This window comes from Raphanus sativus, chromosome 5, assembly GCF_000801105.2.
Source record: "Raphanus sativus cultivar WK10039 chromosome 5, ASM80110v3, whole genome shotgun sequence".
NCBI lineage: Eukaryota > Viridiplantae > Streptophyta > Magnoliopsida > Brassicales > Brassicaceae > Raphanus > Raphanus sativus.
Window position 1 is genome coordinate 20,471,477 of NC_079515.1, and position 16,641 is coordinate 20,488,117.

At 35.2% G+C, this 16,641-nt stretch overlaps 3 protein-coding genes and 1 long non-coding RNA gene across 5 annotated transcripts; all 4 read right to left on the reverse strand.

Moving 5' to 3' along the window:
• Positions 1-4,152: 4,152 nt before the first annotated feature.
• Positions 4,153-4,593, reverse strand: LOC108858473 (uncharacterized). The gene has a single exon (XM_018632391.1). It carries the CDS (start codon positions 4,591-4,593, stop codon positions 4,153-4,155), a length of 441 nt encoding a protein of 146 aa, XP_018487893.1.
• Positions 4,594-6,014: 1,421 nt separating this feature from the next.
• On the reverse strand, positions 6,015-7,496 carry LOC108839318 (uncharacterized). Of its 2 annotated transcripts, none has more exons than XR_001947672.2 (6): positions 7,274-7,496; positions 7,137-7,202; positions 6,846-6,908; positions 6,672-6,754; positions 6,434-6,485; positions 6,015-6,338 (listed from the first exon to the last, which is right to left on the reverse strand). It is a non-coding gene; the product is annotated as an uncharacterized LOC108839318 (long non-coding RNA). The 2 variants fall into 2 exon arrangements; XR_008946020.1 differs by having other exon boundaries at positions 6,672-6,759.
• Positions 7,497-7,820: 324 nt separating this feature from the next.
• LOC108833140 (phospholipase A1 PLIP2, chloroplastic) lies at positions 7,821-10,509 on the reverse strand. Its single transcript, XM_018606575.2, has 3 exons — positions 9,647-10,509; positions 9,075-9,557; positions 7,821-8,997 (listed from the first exon to the last, which is right to left on the reverse strand). The coding sequence occupies exons 1-3, from the start codon at positions 10,250-10,252 to the stop codon at positions 7,975-7,977; spliced, it is 2,112 nt and encodes a 703-aa protein (XP_018462077.2). The 5' UTR covers positions 10,253-10,509; the 3' UTR covers positions 7,821-7,974.
• A 3,635-nt stretch (positions 10,510-14,144) lies between these two features.
• LOC108860106 (uncharacterized) lies at positions 14,145-14,704 on the reverse strand. Its single transcript, XM_018634017.2, has one exon. The coding sequence runs from the start codon at positions 14,499-14,501 to the stop codon at positions 14,145-14,147; it is 357 nt and encodes a 118-aa protein (XP_018489519.1). The 5' UTR covers positions 14,502-14,704.
• Positions 14,705-16,641: the final 1,937 nt, after the last annotated feature.

A 16,641-nucleotide genomic window follows, 5' to 3' on the forward strand; every position in this document is an offset into this window, starting at 1 on the left:
TCGAACCAGTTCTGAGGGACTCAAAGCAGTGAGAATGCAAGTATTTGCCTAATCTAAGTGCAGCCAGTGATTTGATGATTTCTAAACTAATGATTAAAGCTAAAGCAAAGCAATAAAAATGATACTTTTAAGCTATTGGAAAGGAGAACTCATAGGTGTAGGGATTTCAGACCTTGGGTGATCAAGTTTCGAACTAAGGATGACAAATGAATCAATCAAACTATTAACCTTAAGCCTAGACACAATTCTAAGCAAGCTCTATGTCTAGATGAATGCTCATTTGCTAACATGTCTCAAACATCAAATGTCTTTGGTTGAATAACATGCAATCAATCATTACTAACAAGTCTATTAGCTATCTTAGCATCTTTAACAACAAATATCTTTGGCAAAGTACACTAAGAGCCTAGGAGAGTTGACTCAGGCATTTCATCAAACACCTTTTGGGTGGGAAATGCCTAGAGATCACCCTTTGAGTGGCCTACTCAAATGATGCATTAAGATCACTCTACTAGCAAGGAACAAGTATGATCTACACCTAAAACATCCTAGAACTAGCCTAATCACCCTTAATCACCCTAACCCATGAATCCAAAAGGTGATTACTCACTAATCTCCATGATTCCTCTTAAACCCATGATGGATTTCAGATGAATCATATAGAGAAATAGAAGAGAAATCACAAGAACACAAGAACAATCAAATCAAAAAGAGAGCTTTTTCTTGAGAGAGTTTTGTGTATTCAATAGATAAAAGATAATCTGCCAAAAGGTGGCTACAACATACTTAAACATTAGGTTTTTCAGAGTAAAAACGTGCATAAGAAATTGCAAAAAGGTCCTTGAAAAATCATAAAATCGTGTAGCAAAAGGGGCTGGAGCGACCTTGGGAGGGTCGCTCTGAGAGGTCGCTCCAGCCTCAATTTTTGTGTCTCCGGGCGATGAAAATGCGAGCTACTTAGGTGGGTCGCTCTGGTTGGTCGCTCTGGTTGGGAGCGACCTTGGAGGGTCGCTCCGGAAGGTCACTCTGCGGTTCTCGACCAGGATGGATATGCCTATAGTAAATTGATCATAACTCCTTCATTACATCTCCAAATGACTTGAAACCACTTCCATTAGAAAGCTAACTCAATTTCCTGTGTCTCCACAAAATCTTAGCAACAGAAGATTTCTCTAAGGCCTCCATCCGTGCTCATCTTTCACCTCCCTTTTTATCACATTGCTTCCAAATGTCTCCAAGAACTCCATGTGGTGTTCCAATACCTGATAGAGACATATGTATGCCAAATGCAACCTAAACATGTCTAAATCATAATCTATATGATGCAAATGCTTATGAATGAATAGCTAAAACAATGCAAATATGCAAGATATCAATGGGCCTAACTCACACCTAAAAGCTCACTCATGAGTGAATAATTACCCGTACACTTATATATTGCCCAAAGATCACTATTATTAGCGATGTGGGACATTTAATAGATTTGTACTGGAAATGTTAAAACGTAAATAATCTCCAAGCTCTCTTCTTGCTATACTTCTCCAAGTTCTTCTTGATCTCATACTGGAAATGAGACTGAGACTGGCAATACAAGTACAATTGTCATGGATCCTACTAAGTGGCCCATCTTTTTTTTTTTGAAAGACTAAAAGTGATCCATCTTTCTCGTATAACTTTTCACTGCATTGACATTCACAAGCCTCCGTCTCTCTTTGCTCGTCGCCACCTTCTCCAGTCAACACCACCGACTCAGCCATCGACTTCAATGTTTCACCACTGAGATGTTGGATGAAGGTGAGAGAGTTGTTTTTTTTTGTAAAAGAAGGGGAGAGAGAGTTGTTTATCATCTATATATGCATATCTTTGGGTTTTTCATTGAATCTCTTATGATTCTTGACATAATTTACATTTGCAGTAATCACATATTGTTATATATGTTGTGTGTTAATTAATTAGCATGATGCTTTCATAAAAAACAACAAAAAATCTAGCCAAATGTTGCAGTTGCTCTTTTTTTTGGTAAAAAATGTTGCAGTTGCTCTTCCTCCTCCAAGCGATTATCTTCTTATTATTCAGATCCCTATTAAAATCTCGAAGTATGTACCAACAATTAGAAAAAGCTATATGTAAAAGATCAAAGCCAAATCAATACAACCATTGTCAGACGACTCAGACCATAGCGAGTTGATGAATAACTCACTAACAATCCGGATTATAAAAGATAAACCTATAATCAAAAATCATTAATTAACTCTAGAAAGAAGAAGAGTAGGAACAACCTCTCTCTAAAAACCACTTTCTCTAACCTCTCTCTAAACAGCCATCGTTGCTTTACCTCTCCGCCGGAAGCTTCACCGCTGATGGTGTGAGAGGGTTCCGTTTTCTTTTTATCTTATTTCGGTGGTGCTGATAGCGGTGGTGGTTGCATGATTAATCCGAAACTCACTCTCTTTTTCCGGCCGTGTGAGGTGTGGAGACCGAAGGATGTGCGATGGCGTGGATGATGCTTTCGGAAACGGAATCTCAGATCTGGTTTCTCTTCTTCCATATCTGCTAGAGGATGGTGGATGGAAGAAGGTTTTTTTCTCAGATCTGGTGTTTTTGTGGAAGTGGTGGAAACTGTGTCTTGTAGTTTCCGGTGAAGTCATTGGAGGGTATACACGGCGAGTCAAGATTGGCTTGAGAAGGTCGTCTGCCCCGGCGAACTTCTCAGCTCCGGCGAGGTTCACAGGAGGCTTCTATGGGCTGCGCTCCCCAACGCCTTTGTGTGGTTGCCGCCGGAGTGGTTACAACTGGCCGGGAGAGCTCGAGATATCCGTTGTTGAAGGTGGCGAGCAGGCTCTGGAAAAGGCGGCGGCGGATATTAGGGGACGACTGAAACGGCGCACAATCTAGGGTTTTGCTTGGATCCGGGTTACTGCGGTTTACTTTGGTTCGTTTTTCGGATTGAAATTTTTAATGTAATCACTCAACCAATTCCGGTTTAAACGGATATTAATATAGTATGTTTAAAAAAAAAAAAAAAACCCTATAATCAAACTAGACTTTTTGTCACGTGCAGTTCCATTAAGATCTTTAAGTATAATGTACAAAATAAGCGATTGAATTCACGAGTGAGAGCACTGATGACACTCTCCAGCTAGATCTTTATGGTCGTATAATTACACTAATTACACTGCGTGAGTGTGATTAGTCGTTTGTGGCAACGTGTATTGTCGTTGGACTGGATAAACATCAACTCCTTTGGGGCCACTTTCTCGACCACTCGCCCAACTTGTTTTTCTTTTTTCGGTATAACATCACTAAAAGTAACAAAAATCTTAGAAACATAATAAAATAGGATGCGACTAATCCAAATTCGATGATCTGCTACGACAAAGAAAAAACAATAATTTGATATACAGGTCATGTCACAGTTTCACAAATATCTTCCCTTTTTCAAAATAATTGAAGCTGGATGATTTGTGGATGTCGTGCTTTCGCTATCTCAATAAAGATTAGTAACCAGTCGAAAAGGAAGACTTAAAAAGAAACCTTTAAGTATGACGGTGCACATGATTGACTGCTGAACAATCTAAATTTCTTAACTAATCAAATTGGTTTTGCCCACTTGATACACACTTTTAAAAAATACTAGGGTCGGTCCGCCCTACAGACGGAAACATATGAAAACTATTTATATGAAAATATATTTTAGTTTTATAAATATTTATTCTAAACTGAAAGTGATATAATTAACAAACAGATTATGAATAAAATTTTGAGATTTATTTTAAAAAAAAAAGTTTTGGTTTGAGCGAAAGAAACTTTAACGTTCACTATATTCTATTTTATAGAGAATAAAACAAAAGTAGTGAGAATAATTCAGTATATATATATATTATTTTTTCACTTTGACATTATAAAGGAAATATAAAATAGGAATATATAATACTATTTATTTCAAGAAGTTTCAAATTTTAATACTTTTTACAATGATTAGTTTTTTCATGAAAATAATATAATTCACCTCCAAGCTAAATAAATTAAATATTAGAAACTTTAATAATTAATTAAATGTAAAATTTTAAATATTATATAGTTTCAATAATATTATAAATATTAATTAACATTTTCTTAATTGACATTTTTTTGACAACATCATAAAACTAACTATGATCTATGCTCAGTTGATTCGTGGAACCAAACTGGAGGCATAGAATCGACATAAAACATAGCAGAAGGGGAACATCTGGCACCGCGTGCTAGCTTGTCCGCCACTGAGTTATGCGTCCTTGGAATATGTCGAATCTTGAAGGAAGGAAAGAAAATCTTACTGCGCTGGAACTCCTCCAAATGTGTAGCAAAAACTGGCCACTCTCCAGGTGAGGACACCATCTTCACCAGTTGAGAACAGTCTGTAGCGAATACCACGTCTGAGAAGTTAAGAGTCTTCATGCACTCCATAGCCCAAATCAACGCCTCACATTCGGCATGCAAAGCAGATAGGCTTCTTCGGAGGTTCATAGCTCCCATCAACTTCTCGGTCGATCTATTTTTCTTGTAGAACCACCCCCTGTCCAGAAAAGTTATCTTGTGCTCTCCAAGCACCATCAATAAAGCAAATTCCTAAAGATTCCATCGACATCCACTCCAAGGATGAAGTATTGATCGAATGCTGGGTAGGGATCATCAACTGGGCTTCCGCCCAAACCGTTGCTTCCACTTTGGCTATTCGAAGAATTTCCGGTGGATCCATGGTTTTGTTAGTATAAATCTTATTGTTCCGATTCTTCCAAATATACCACATAATCCATGGAAAAAACCCAAAGTCAAAACCATTCGGTAATCGCCAGAAAAGATAATCCATGTTAGAAAACAGAGAGGCTCCCGGAAAAAGACCTGGAGCTGAAGGTATCAATGACAAAGCCCATGTTTGTAATGCAGGTGGGCATTCAAAGATAACATGATTAATAGATTCTTCCTCAGCGCCACACAAACTACATCTTTGATCTCCTACTATACCTCGTGATCTTAAAGTTTTTGCAACCGGAATTATCCCCTTAATTACTTGCCAGATAAAATGTCTCAATTTTGGTGGGCACTGCACTTTCCAAGCATATCTTAAAAGAGGAGTCACATCCGGGCCAAAGTTTACCGCCTGTAAGGCCTTATCTGGAAATTGTGTTTCAATTTTATACCCAGATTTAACTGTGTAGCGACCATTGTCCGTAAAAGTCCATCCCGCCGAATCTGGCCTATTAGACCGGCTTATTGCCAAACCTTTTATACTGCTGACATCATCTGAATGAATAAGTGCATTAAGCAGCTCTTCGTTCCAAGAAAGAGTTGCCGGATTAATAAAATAATCCACCGTGAGAGAGTTAATCACAAATTGTGATTGGTTTTTTGGGGTTGCTGACCTCGGGCGAGGAGCGGGGATCCATGGGTCATTCCATACTGAGATGGAATTATCATTTCCCACTCTTTTGATTAGTCTTTTTTAACCAGAGATCTAGCTGAACAGATACTCCTCTTTCCGTAAGAGGATGAGTAAGATCTTAATTGACATCAAAGGATATTTTAGAACATATGTTTTGTCTCAGATCATCATAATTATATTTTGAATAAAATTTTAATTATTTTAGTGTTTTACTTAGTGTTTTTTTGTAAATTATTATTGCTTTTGTTGAACTTTGTTTAATACCAATTTTTTTTCTTTCAATTTTTCTCGTTCTATTTTATTTAGAACGTTTTCTTAAATTATTAATTTATAAAATATAATACTCCTAGCAGATTTTATTTTAGTTAAATATCACTCCATATGCATATCAAACAATTTAATTGTAGTAATTAGAGTGTAACTTACACAAATTGTGGAAATCAAGATAAACAAAAACGCATATAAATGTTCTATGAATTCATTTTCCTCTTCATCAACTAAAGCTCGAAGAAGTAACTCTATTCTGCAACTTTTTTAGTGTTAATTTACTTTATTGTATTCATTTTTTTCCTCTTCACTTGATTGTATTCAATGAAAGCATGTAACTCATATCCCATCAAATATCACTTTCTCAGTTTTTACATAGTAACAACTACAACAACGTGAAATATATACAAATAACATGATTAAATGGAACAAAACAATCAAAGAATATGCTAGCTTTTATATTACCAGCCAAAAAGAGGCACACCACAAGGGAAGGTTTTCTATATTACCTTGAATGTTGTCCATCTTATAGGTGAAGAGTTGTTTCCTTCATTCCTCTCTGCTATGCGTCCCAGTCTGTCCCAAGAACCAAAATCTGGTTTGGCTTGTCTGACTGTTTGTACAGGTAGGAAAATGTGACTTGGATGAGCTGCACAAATCATAGTGAGATGACAATAAATTAAGAGCTGTAGTGAAGTTTGTATATGCTTAAAAGTTATAACACAGAAATGCAGAATCACTTACTGATTCGGTTTTGGGTATATGATTTGTGATCCTAACGCTTGTCTCCCTGTATCTATAGAAAACATTTTCATGTCAGGGAACATATGAAAAACTTACAGTGATTTAAAAATGCTAAAGTTAATGTGACGGTATCACTTTATTTTTGTTCCTGCTGGTAGGTAGAATCGCTAAGTATCATGTGGAAAGAAACATAGGCATAAAGAAGTTTAACAGTTCAAAAAACGGAAGAAACCTCTACCTCATCAGCTGGCTTGAGTCTTTTCATAGTCCCACTATGAACTTCTTGTAAGCATCATTCAACTTTTCATAGTCTTTGAATTTCTGCACTAAGGTTTAACACTTTTGAATCAGACAATGTGATAAAAGATGAATGTTACTATGAGGACCAAGAATCCATGATGAAGAACATAACCTTGATATTCCAGGACTGAAGATCTCATTGGCGGTTTTCACCTTAGACTTATGTGGAATGTATCTATATATATATATAAGAAAAGTTCAAAAAAAATCTATAGTGAGCTAGAAGAGAAACATCACATATTCTTACTGACTCTGAGATTAAAAAAAATTCCAAGCATTCTCGTCATTGAGAAAAGTTTCATGACCCACTTCATATACTTGAAGGAAGCTCACACATAAGACGATTGGTTCAAGAAGACAAAGTCTCAGGCTTTTATAATTAAGAAATATAAAAAGAACTCACTTGATTCAAGAAAAGAGAAGGTCTTCACCATCGTACTCATCATTATCCTCAATCAACTTTAACTTCCTGAGAATCAGAAATCAATGATCGATTCAGCAGAAACCAAAGAACATATATTTGAAAGTTAAAAGCTTTACCTCTCTCTCCTTGAACTGATGAATTTCTCGGATTGGGACTTACGTATTTATATTCAGATTCACACAGTAGAATTAACGGTGGATACATTCAATAAAAATCGTGTGAAAAGTGGAGAGTTGATGCTAATGAGGGTATTAAAGACAACGCTTGAATTCAAACGATTTCTGTAACGTTCGAGATTTATTTCCCCAGCAAGTACACAGAGCCGGAAATAAAGACTGTCTAGCTACCAAAATTAAGGTTCGAAGAGACATCAATAACGGGCCGGAAATAACACCAATAGATACTTGTAAGTTTAAGAAAATATAAGCCCATATACGTAAAATAAGTTAAGCCCAATACGAATAGATTAAATGAAACGGTGAGACTTCTTGCGTTTTGGACGCGTGTCGGCTGGAAAATGCTCGACTTTCCAGGTTGGCGATGACGTGGAGGACTATGAGAGATGGAACATTTTTTATATATATATAGATAGATAGATATACGCAAATATTTGAAAATGTATTGGTCCCTTTTCCACAATCTTTATGCATAAGCCAATGAATCTAACAAGAAAAAGCCTTTCCAATGGGGCCCCCCAACAAACAAACAAAATACACATGAATAAAGAATGATCTAAACCTGGTCATTACCAGAACCCGGTCTAAACCGGTATAAGCCGATAACGACTTTAACCCGCCAAAAACAAAACAAAACATTTTCAACGGAAATTAAAGACGTTGAAAGCTCCAAAGAACATCAACTTAACCGGAAACAACAGAACAACAATCAAAGGCATATGCTGAGACGCAACAAGGCGGCTAAACCTCTGCAACGACTTTCTCCCTGTCTGCATCATCCCCGAGAAATCCTGACCACCGTTGATTTGTCTCCCCGAGCTCCCGCTCTCTCTAGCCACCACAATAGGCCACCAGAGACTCCGGCGATGCTCCCTCTTAGCTCTCCTTATCTGACTCACTTCTTTTCTTATCACACTCCTAACCGCTTTCAGATAAGAGTTCATGTCATGGTCCCTCTGTATGGTCCCGCTCGACCCGTAAGCCGACCTGTCGCCAAGAATGTCGAGAGGATGCGGCGTGTTCAAGAAAACCGTCTGCGCGGCTCTCAGCCTCTCTTCCTCCTCCTCCTCCTCCGTATCTTCAAGAAGATACAAACCGTTTCCCGGAGGAAGCAGATCGTGTCCGGGAGAGAAGGACTCATCAGGCTGAAGGATGAGAAGCTCACCCATGGGAGAATACAACATGCTCTGCTTGTTGAGACAAGGATGGCTACGGAAGTTGCCGTTAACAGCTTTGAGAAGCTCTGCCACATGGTAAGGGTAGATACAAGAGAAGGCTCTCGGGACGATGTCACGGTGCATTGTGATGGCTTGGACATGCCTTTTAGGCAAGCCTAGCTTTTTAAGAAGACCGTCGCCTCCGCATAGCACAAAAGGCGCACCGAACGTTATAACCGGGAGTAGAGAAGAAGCAGGTACTTCGCCTCGAACCAGTAACATGAGGTTTAGTAGTAAAGACAGGCTTCCGCCTAGTGAATGCCCGGTGAAACGGAACTTAGCTCTGTTTCCGTGGGCTTTGATGTGGGCTTTGACTTCAGGTAGCATTTGCTCGTACATACCTTTAGCAGCTTCGTATATTCCTCTGTGAACGATCGCACCTAGCTCCTCGAATTCGATTGGTTCGAAGAGTAGGTTTGCTTGCCAAGAAGCTAGAGACTCGGATCCCTACAAAGCAAAAATTTCACAACATTAAGAGAATGAAATCTTGAATAAAAAGTTTGAGATTTTTGTCTTTTTCTTACCTGAATGACAATGAATCTGGTGAGAGTTTGATCATCATCGCAGATAAACCAATCGCAAGGAGAGGAGATGGTAGATTTCAGATCGTCTGCAACAGCTTGTTTGACATCTTCCTCGGCAGCAACAACAGAAGTAACAGATTCGGTTAAACAAGAAGCAACCTCCTCCTCTGATGATGATGAATTCTCATCGCTGCTTTTGTCTGAATTTTCGTTTTTGGATGAGGAAGTGAAAGGAAGAATGTTGTTGGTGCGAGAGTGGAGATAAGAAGCAGCTGATGCAACCATCTCATATGCAGCGGAAGCACTGATCTTGTGACCTTTGCTCCTCGTCTTCTCCTCTTTGCCCTCAACTTCTTCTTCTTTTTCCTCCTCCACCTTTGGTTTGGTCTCATCTGAAACAACTTCATCCTTTAAAGCTAATTCTGTTTTCTCAGCTGATGAAGTAACGAACCTAAGGCCGTAATACTTTGAGAGATTCGCAGGCTGAAGAAAGACAAGATATCAATACAAAACAAAACAAAAAAAAAAACAATGTAGAAGCAAACGAAACAGAAACAGTTAAAAGTCGGAACCTTTATTTTGGAAATGGAATAAGCCAAGTTTCCCAAGTAAGACATTCGGGCATAGAGTTTTGATTCGGGCAACGAAACCCTCTTCAGCAATTTAGAGAAGGAGTCTCTGTCCAGCTTAAATTTGTCATCTTTCAAAATCGAAGATACATCGCATCCACCTTCATCATCTTCAGGTGATAATAACACGTCATCGTTTGGTTCCCCCTCCTCATCTTCTTCCTCTTCCTCTTCATCATCTTCATCTTCTTCTACGACCTCTCCGTCTCTCCACAAAGACTGCACATCCAATATCTTCAAAACCCAGCTCCCATTTCGCCTCTCTGTCTCCTCCTCCGCGATTGGCGTGCCAGAATCCACCAGAACGGCGTCGTCTAAAGCCAAGCCGCTACTTCGTCTCCTCCTCGACGCGATTCCACCACCGCGAGACCAAAACGGCGTCAATGGGAGCTTGAAAGAGAACCCGAAAGATCCTCTTTTTCGCGATGGCGTCGCTGCGTTTGCCCTCACTTCAACAACTCCGCCACCACAACCGCTTACGCCGCTTCCAACCGCTTTGATCGCTGGAATTACGCCGTGTAAGGTTGTATTCAAACACAAACTATCCATCTTTGTTTCTTTTCTCCTTAATAAAAAAAAAGAATTTTTTTTTTTGTTTTGTTTATGTTCCTTTGGGAGCGATTCTTATTCACAGTTTGAAAATTATTAACAATCTTTAAAAATAAAAATTGGAATGTAGATTCTATTCCAAGAAAGATTTAGAAATGAGAAAATTTAGAAGGGAAGAAAGAAAAGTTTGTTTATCAGCCGATCAGATCTACCAAGAGAGGAAACTTCTGTCTGATAGATTTTTCTCATTCTATATATTTTCGTTACTCTTTAAAATAGAAAAGGACGACTTTTTTTCTTTTCTTTTTGAGAATTTTTTTTTTTTTGCGATATTTTAATATGAAGGGAAAGGAATTAAAAAGAAAATATTATTAAAAATGAAGAGTTTCTAGGAGAATTGTTAAACGGTGTCGTTTAGCTTAAACATTCAGACGTGTAATACGCGTGAGTTATCTATCTTCCCAACACGTTTTACCCCACATACGGGCCCATCAAGCGAAGGGGTACTCGAGTTGGGTCACTGTTTGCCGACTTGAGAAAAGGAAATTCAAAAATAATTATTATCATTAAGGAAATATTTATAGTTTTTCATTCATATTTAATCTTTATTTGCTTGGAATTAGTGTAATTTATTAGTTTCAACACCTTAATAAATACAACAATTATTATATTATTTTTGGGAAAATCGCATAAAAAACCTTCAAAGTGTCACTTACTAGCACTTTAAACCTTGAAGGTTTTTCACTAACACTTTTAACCCTCAAAGTTACATTTGTATCATAAAAAACCTCAAACGAAAAAAATTGACTTGTTCAGCAGGTAATTTTTCAAAAGTAATTATTTAATTAATAAAATAAAATAAATAAATGAATAATAAATTTGAAAAATAAATAAAAATCGAAAAATTTAATAAAATTCATAAAATGAAAACATAAATCAAAAATTAAATTATAATTTTAGAAAACTAAATAAATATTTTAAAATTAAGTAATTTTCTAAAATTTTAATAAAACAAAAATAATTAAAATTTAATAATAAATAAGATTAAATTTAAATAGAGAAGAACTGAATAAAAAGTTCACAATTTTTTTTAAAAATAGAAAATTAAAAATATATTTTTTAATTATAAGATTTTTTTTCAAAAAATATATCGTATCATCGTGGACTATAACAATTTCTAATATATCACTAGTGACGATGATGGTTTCTCACATAATCATTAACAATGACGATAATTGTCATATCTCCAATGATAATTTCCAATATCATCATTGAAAATAATATTTATGAAATATATTATTTAATTAATAAAATAAATAAAAATCAGAAAATTAAAAAAAAATCGTAAGATTTAATTAAAAATCATAAGTTAAATAAAAATCAGAAACCATCATCGTCACTAGTGATATATTTAAAATTGTTATTGTCCACGATGATATGATATATTTTTTGAAAAAAAAATCTTATAATTAAAAAAATATATTTTGAATTTTCTATTTTAAAAATTTATGAACTTTTTATAAAGTTCTTCTCTATTTAAATTTAATCTTATTTATTATAAAATTTTAGTTATTTTTATTTTATTAAAAATTATTTATTTTCTAAAATTTTAATTTAATTTTTCATTTTTGTGAATTTTATTAAAATTTCGATTTTATTTATTTTTGAATTTTTTATTTATTTATTTTATTTATTTTATTAATTAAATAATTATATTTTAAAAACTACCTGCTGAACAGGTCAACTTTTTGATTTGAAGGTTTTTTATGATACAAATGTCACTTTGAAGGTTAAAAGTGTTAGTGAAAAAATTTCAGGGTTTAAAGTGCTAGTAAGTGACACTCTGAGGGTTTTTTATGCGATTTTTCCTATTATTTTTATTTGATAGAATTTGACTTTATATTACAATTGATAGAAAAATATTTCAAGTTAATAAAATTTTAAAATGGAAGTTTCCTAGAATAATACCCACGTGGGACCACCGTGATAAAGTAGAAGACTGCCACGTTAGAGTCAGAGAGTGTGTAAATGGATATAGGTGGACAAACAATGTGACGTGTTCCAAGATTTTGGGTTCTATCTAATTGCATACGTGGCGTGATCAGAATGCTCATGCTATTTGTCTTTTACTGTTGTGTGTTTGCATGACATGTTGCTTCTTCGTGAGGTTAATGTCCAAAATGAAATCCAAACTACTTGCACGAAACGAAACTGTTAAGAGTCTTCTTTTCTTGTTTCTTTTATTCCCCTTCAGATTATCATGATACATTTCAAATGTGTATATATGTCGAGAATATATATACACTATATAGCTTCGTGGGGATCTATCTTTTATATCAAGAACATCATAACCAGTTAAATGTTATTGAAAAGTAGTCAATTTTGTTTTACCTGAGCACATTAGTGAACATATAATTTCGACTTGATCGTTGATGATAACTAGTCTAACCGCCGGATGAACACTTGAATGATGAGTTATTTCTATGTTTAAGTTCCCGTACGTGTTAAACTACACTATATTGTGGAATGGTCTATGTATATAAATTGGAATGGTATCCTAATCTCAACGGCTCATTTTCAATAAACTATATTGTGGAATGGTGAATGGTCTATAATCTATATGATTATATGTTGGAATGGCTTTCAACTCGTAAATAGATTTTCTTTACGGTTAAAGACACTAAGGCTTAAGAGATTGGCTCAAGGCGAGGAAGCATACTAGTTGATGACTTCATGTATTTAATCCGTAAGATAAATTACTAAAATGAAACCGACTATGGTTTTTGTGTTCTTTGATTTTGTTTATAGCACTGTTCTTTTTGTAGACGCGGTGGCAGCATCCCAGGCCCGTCTCAAGTGTTATGTGAACCCTGAACAAAAAAAAATTTCTCATACAAAAAATAACTTTTAAAATATTGGATCCTAATCTTAGACTAGAAAAAATCAAAAATTACAATGGACTCTGTGCCAATGCACCCCTAGCACATGTCTAGAGTCGGGCATGCGTCCAGCATCTTAAAAATACACTTGATCATGAATGAATTCTTCCTTTCGCTGTTTATAGATTAAAATGCTAATAATATGGCCACTTAAAATTAACTGGGATTTGCGATGCTGGAATGGAAATGCGGTAGTTTTTTTATGCAACGCAGCGGCATCAATTAAATGAGGATGCCGTAAAAAAAACTATTTCCTTTGTATTTTTCTTAACGCTGGGCCGCTGCGTTTACAAAAAGAACAGGGCTTATGAAGGATTTGCCAAATTCTAACAGGTATAGGGAACTGTTGGCAACGCAAGAAGAGCTGAAGCAAGCTCGTACAGTTTTTGATATTAACGAAGGAGTGATAACTTCACTCGATTGATCCTAATTCTCTCATCAGTAAGCTTTTGCTTTTTATTGGGTTAGACCTTCCGAAGCTAGTCAGTGTTTGTAGGCTTGTAACTTTTAAACTCAAGACTGTAGAAAAAAAGGTTTCCACCAAGTGGAAATGGGATTGAAATTTACTTCTTCATTTTACCCAACGAATGGATGTTCTCAGGACAGCGAATAATAATCTTGCTATGAATAACAACCAGAAGTTATTTGTGTATATAGGCCCAAAAATATGTATGGATTGATAGAAAATGTAGTTTTCATATTGATATGAACATGGATTAACAATCAGCGAAATTGTAATTACCATTTTTTTATCTTGCATGTAATACATTTCACCAAAACTGAAAAGAAAACAAAATTAAGGAGAATTAAGAAGAGATGAAAAAATTGGAAACCCTTTTGTTAATCATCATCATACGACGTCGTTGTGATCTTTGTATTTCAAATAAGAGATTTGCCTCTGCAACTTCATCTGTTCATAGAAATTAGCAATAAACTCATCTGCTCAGTACTTTTTAGCCGGGAATTCGCCCGAGAGCATCTACCCCTTTCTCTTCTTCTTCTTCCTCATGATCATCCTCAGACGCACGATCACATTTCACATTGCACGAACCATTGTAGTAGCCGTAGGATCTAACATATTCGGTATCATCTTGACCGTCCAATTCGAAGTCGTAATCAAAGTCAACGGGAGGAGCAATGCAAGGCAAGAGGAACCTCATGGAAGCAGGACGGTGCATCTTAACGTTAAAGATCGGGGTCTCGTCGAAAGAAAGCTGTTTCTCACCGAGATAACGGCCGTTATCAAAGCTGTTAGAATGATGAGCTAGGGTTTTGAGATGCTTGGAGAACAAGTTACGGAGCTCGAACATGTGTCATTTCTTGAAGATGCCACCTTTCCTTCCCCATAGAAGAGCCATTCTTACAAGACTCCAAGCTCTTTGTGTTGTGATTGATATACTTTTCTTCTTTGATTCCCCCATGAATACTTCTTACTTTTTGTGGATTTGTTATGAGATCTGGGATGGAAGCTGTAAGCCCTTTTGTGTTGCTGCTTTGGTTCTTCAGGTGATTGTTGTGTTGATGGGAAAGCTGTGAACACTTTAGGTTTGTATTTATACAAAGGAAAGCAGCTTTTTGCAGTTGTCTACGCGGAAAGAGAGAGATTTGCATAGAAATATTCAATAAAATAAAGTTGTTTATGGACAACAGAAACTTATTTCGTAAGAATGGGTTTCAAGTGGGACCTCTCAGGGCTGTACGCGGGCAAGATCTGAGCTGTTTAGCCGTTTTTTCTTTGTTTCTTAATTGTTTAGCCGTTTCAAGTATATTTTCTTTGTTTGATTTTAAAATTGAAGACTATAAAATCATTGTATGACAAAAGAAAAGAAATAGAAGACTGTAAAATCATTTTGTATCGGGATATTTTGACTATTTACTAAGCTTTCTTATCCATCTATCATTCATTTCCAATAAACGATTAAAACATTTTTCTTTTGTGTTTTATTTTGTTCTTGTTATTGTGGTTTTCCGATTGACTTTTACTATTTGACAAGTGTTATTCACTAGCTCTGTTATCCATCTAAAGCTATTATATAGTATCCTTAATCGTGTCTTCAATGAACAATTAAAATGTTTTTCTCTTGTCGTTATGAGTGTGTTCTTTGTTCACCACCTATTATTGTGTGTTTAACGCTTGACTTTTACTAATTGGGTAGACACATATAACTCGGCACAATTACACATATTGTACTATTATAGTAGGCCTGGGCACGGATCGGATATTCGGGTTTTTGAAGGTATTTGTGATTTGCTTCGAATGTTACGGATATCTGATTTTTCGATTTGCTTTGCTTCGGAAAAATACGGATATTCGAAAAAACGGATATCCGGAAAATAAATAGATATTTGCGGATATTCGCGGATACTTACGCATCTCTCATTTGTTTTGATTAATACAAATAATCTTAAAAATTTGATACAAATTTGTTTTGTAAAATATATTTTTTGCATGATATAAAAGATAAAAATTAAAAGAAGTTGTGAATCTTCATATTTTGTAAATTTTTAAACTTAGTTAAAATTATAATAACACAAAACTTAAGAAAAAATTATAATTGTCATAAATATTTTCTCTTCCTTTTATGTAATACTTTTATATAAGTAATAATATGAATAGAATCTATCAAATAATATATTAGAATAATAATTATATAATTTTATACATTTAAAACTTTAAATATAATCAAAATATACATGTATTTATATATTGACGGATCGGATCGGATATTCGCTTCCCAAAATTTTAATATTTGTGATTTGCTTCGATTTTGACGGATATTGAATTTTAGTATTTGCTTTGCTTCGAAAGCTTACGGATATTCGGAATTTTCGGATCGAATAGCAACGAATAACGAATCGAATCAAATTTAACGGATAAAATGCCCAGCCCTATATTATAGTATGTTTCCAGACCACGTGATTTTTGTTCCCCAATATTATTCTATTAATACAGGACTATATCACCGTTTTCAAATCAGTAAAAAGTTTTTTTTTTTTTACAATTTAAGATTATGAAGTGGGAGATTAACAACGCAATTAACCTCGTGAAAAAACAAGTATAGTAAAGAAGAATCGTGGTCGGTCCTTCTAAAGTTATTTTGTGAGTAAATGTGATAGTGATACAACAAAGAAAGCTTCGAGCAACTCCAACCATGGAGATTTTCAATTGAGGTTGTTAGTAATAAAAATATTAATATTCTTTTCCAAAAAAAAAAAATATTAATATTTTGATAATTAATTTATTTTTTATTTATTTTAGTATTTTGTATAAAAAAATTATTCAATTGAAAAGTGACATATGAACTCAAAGATTTAAAACCGATTGTTTAAAGTTGCACTGCAAAAAACTTGCTGACACATTATTTCATATACAGATTTTTTACTGGTTCTATTGTATGGACGTAAATTTTACTGGTTGAACCCAAGAATAATTCCTTAATTATTAAGTTC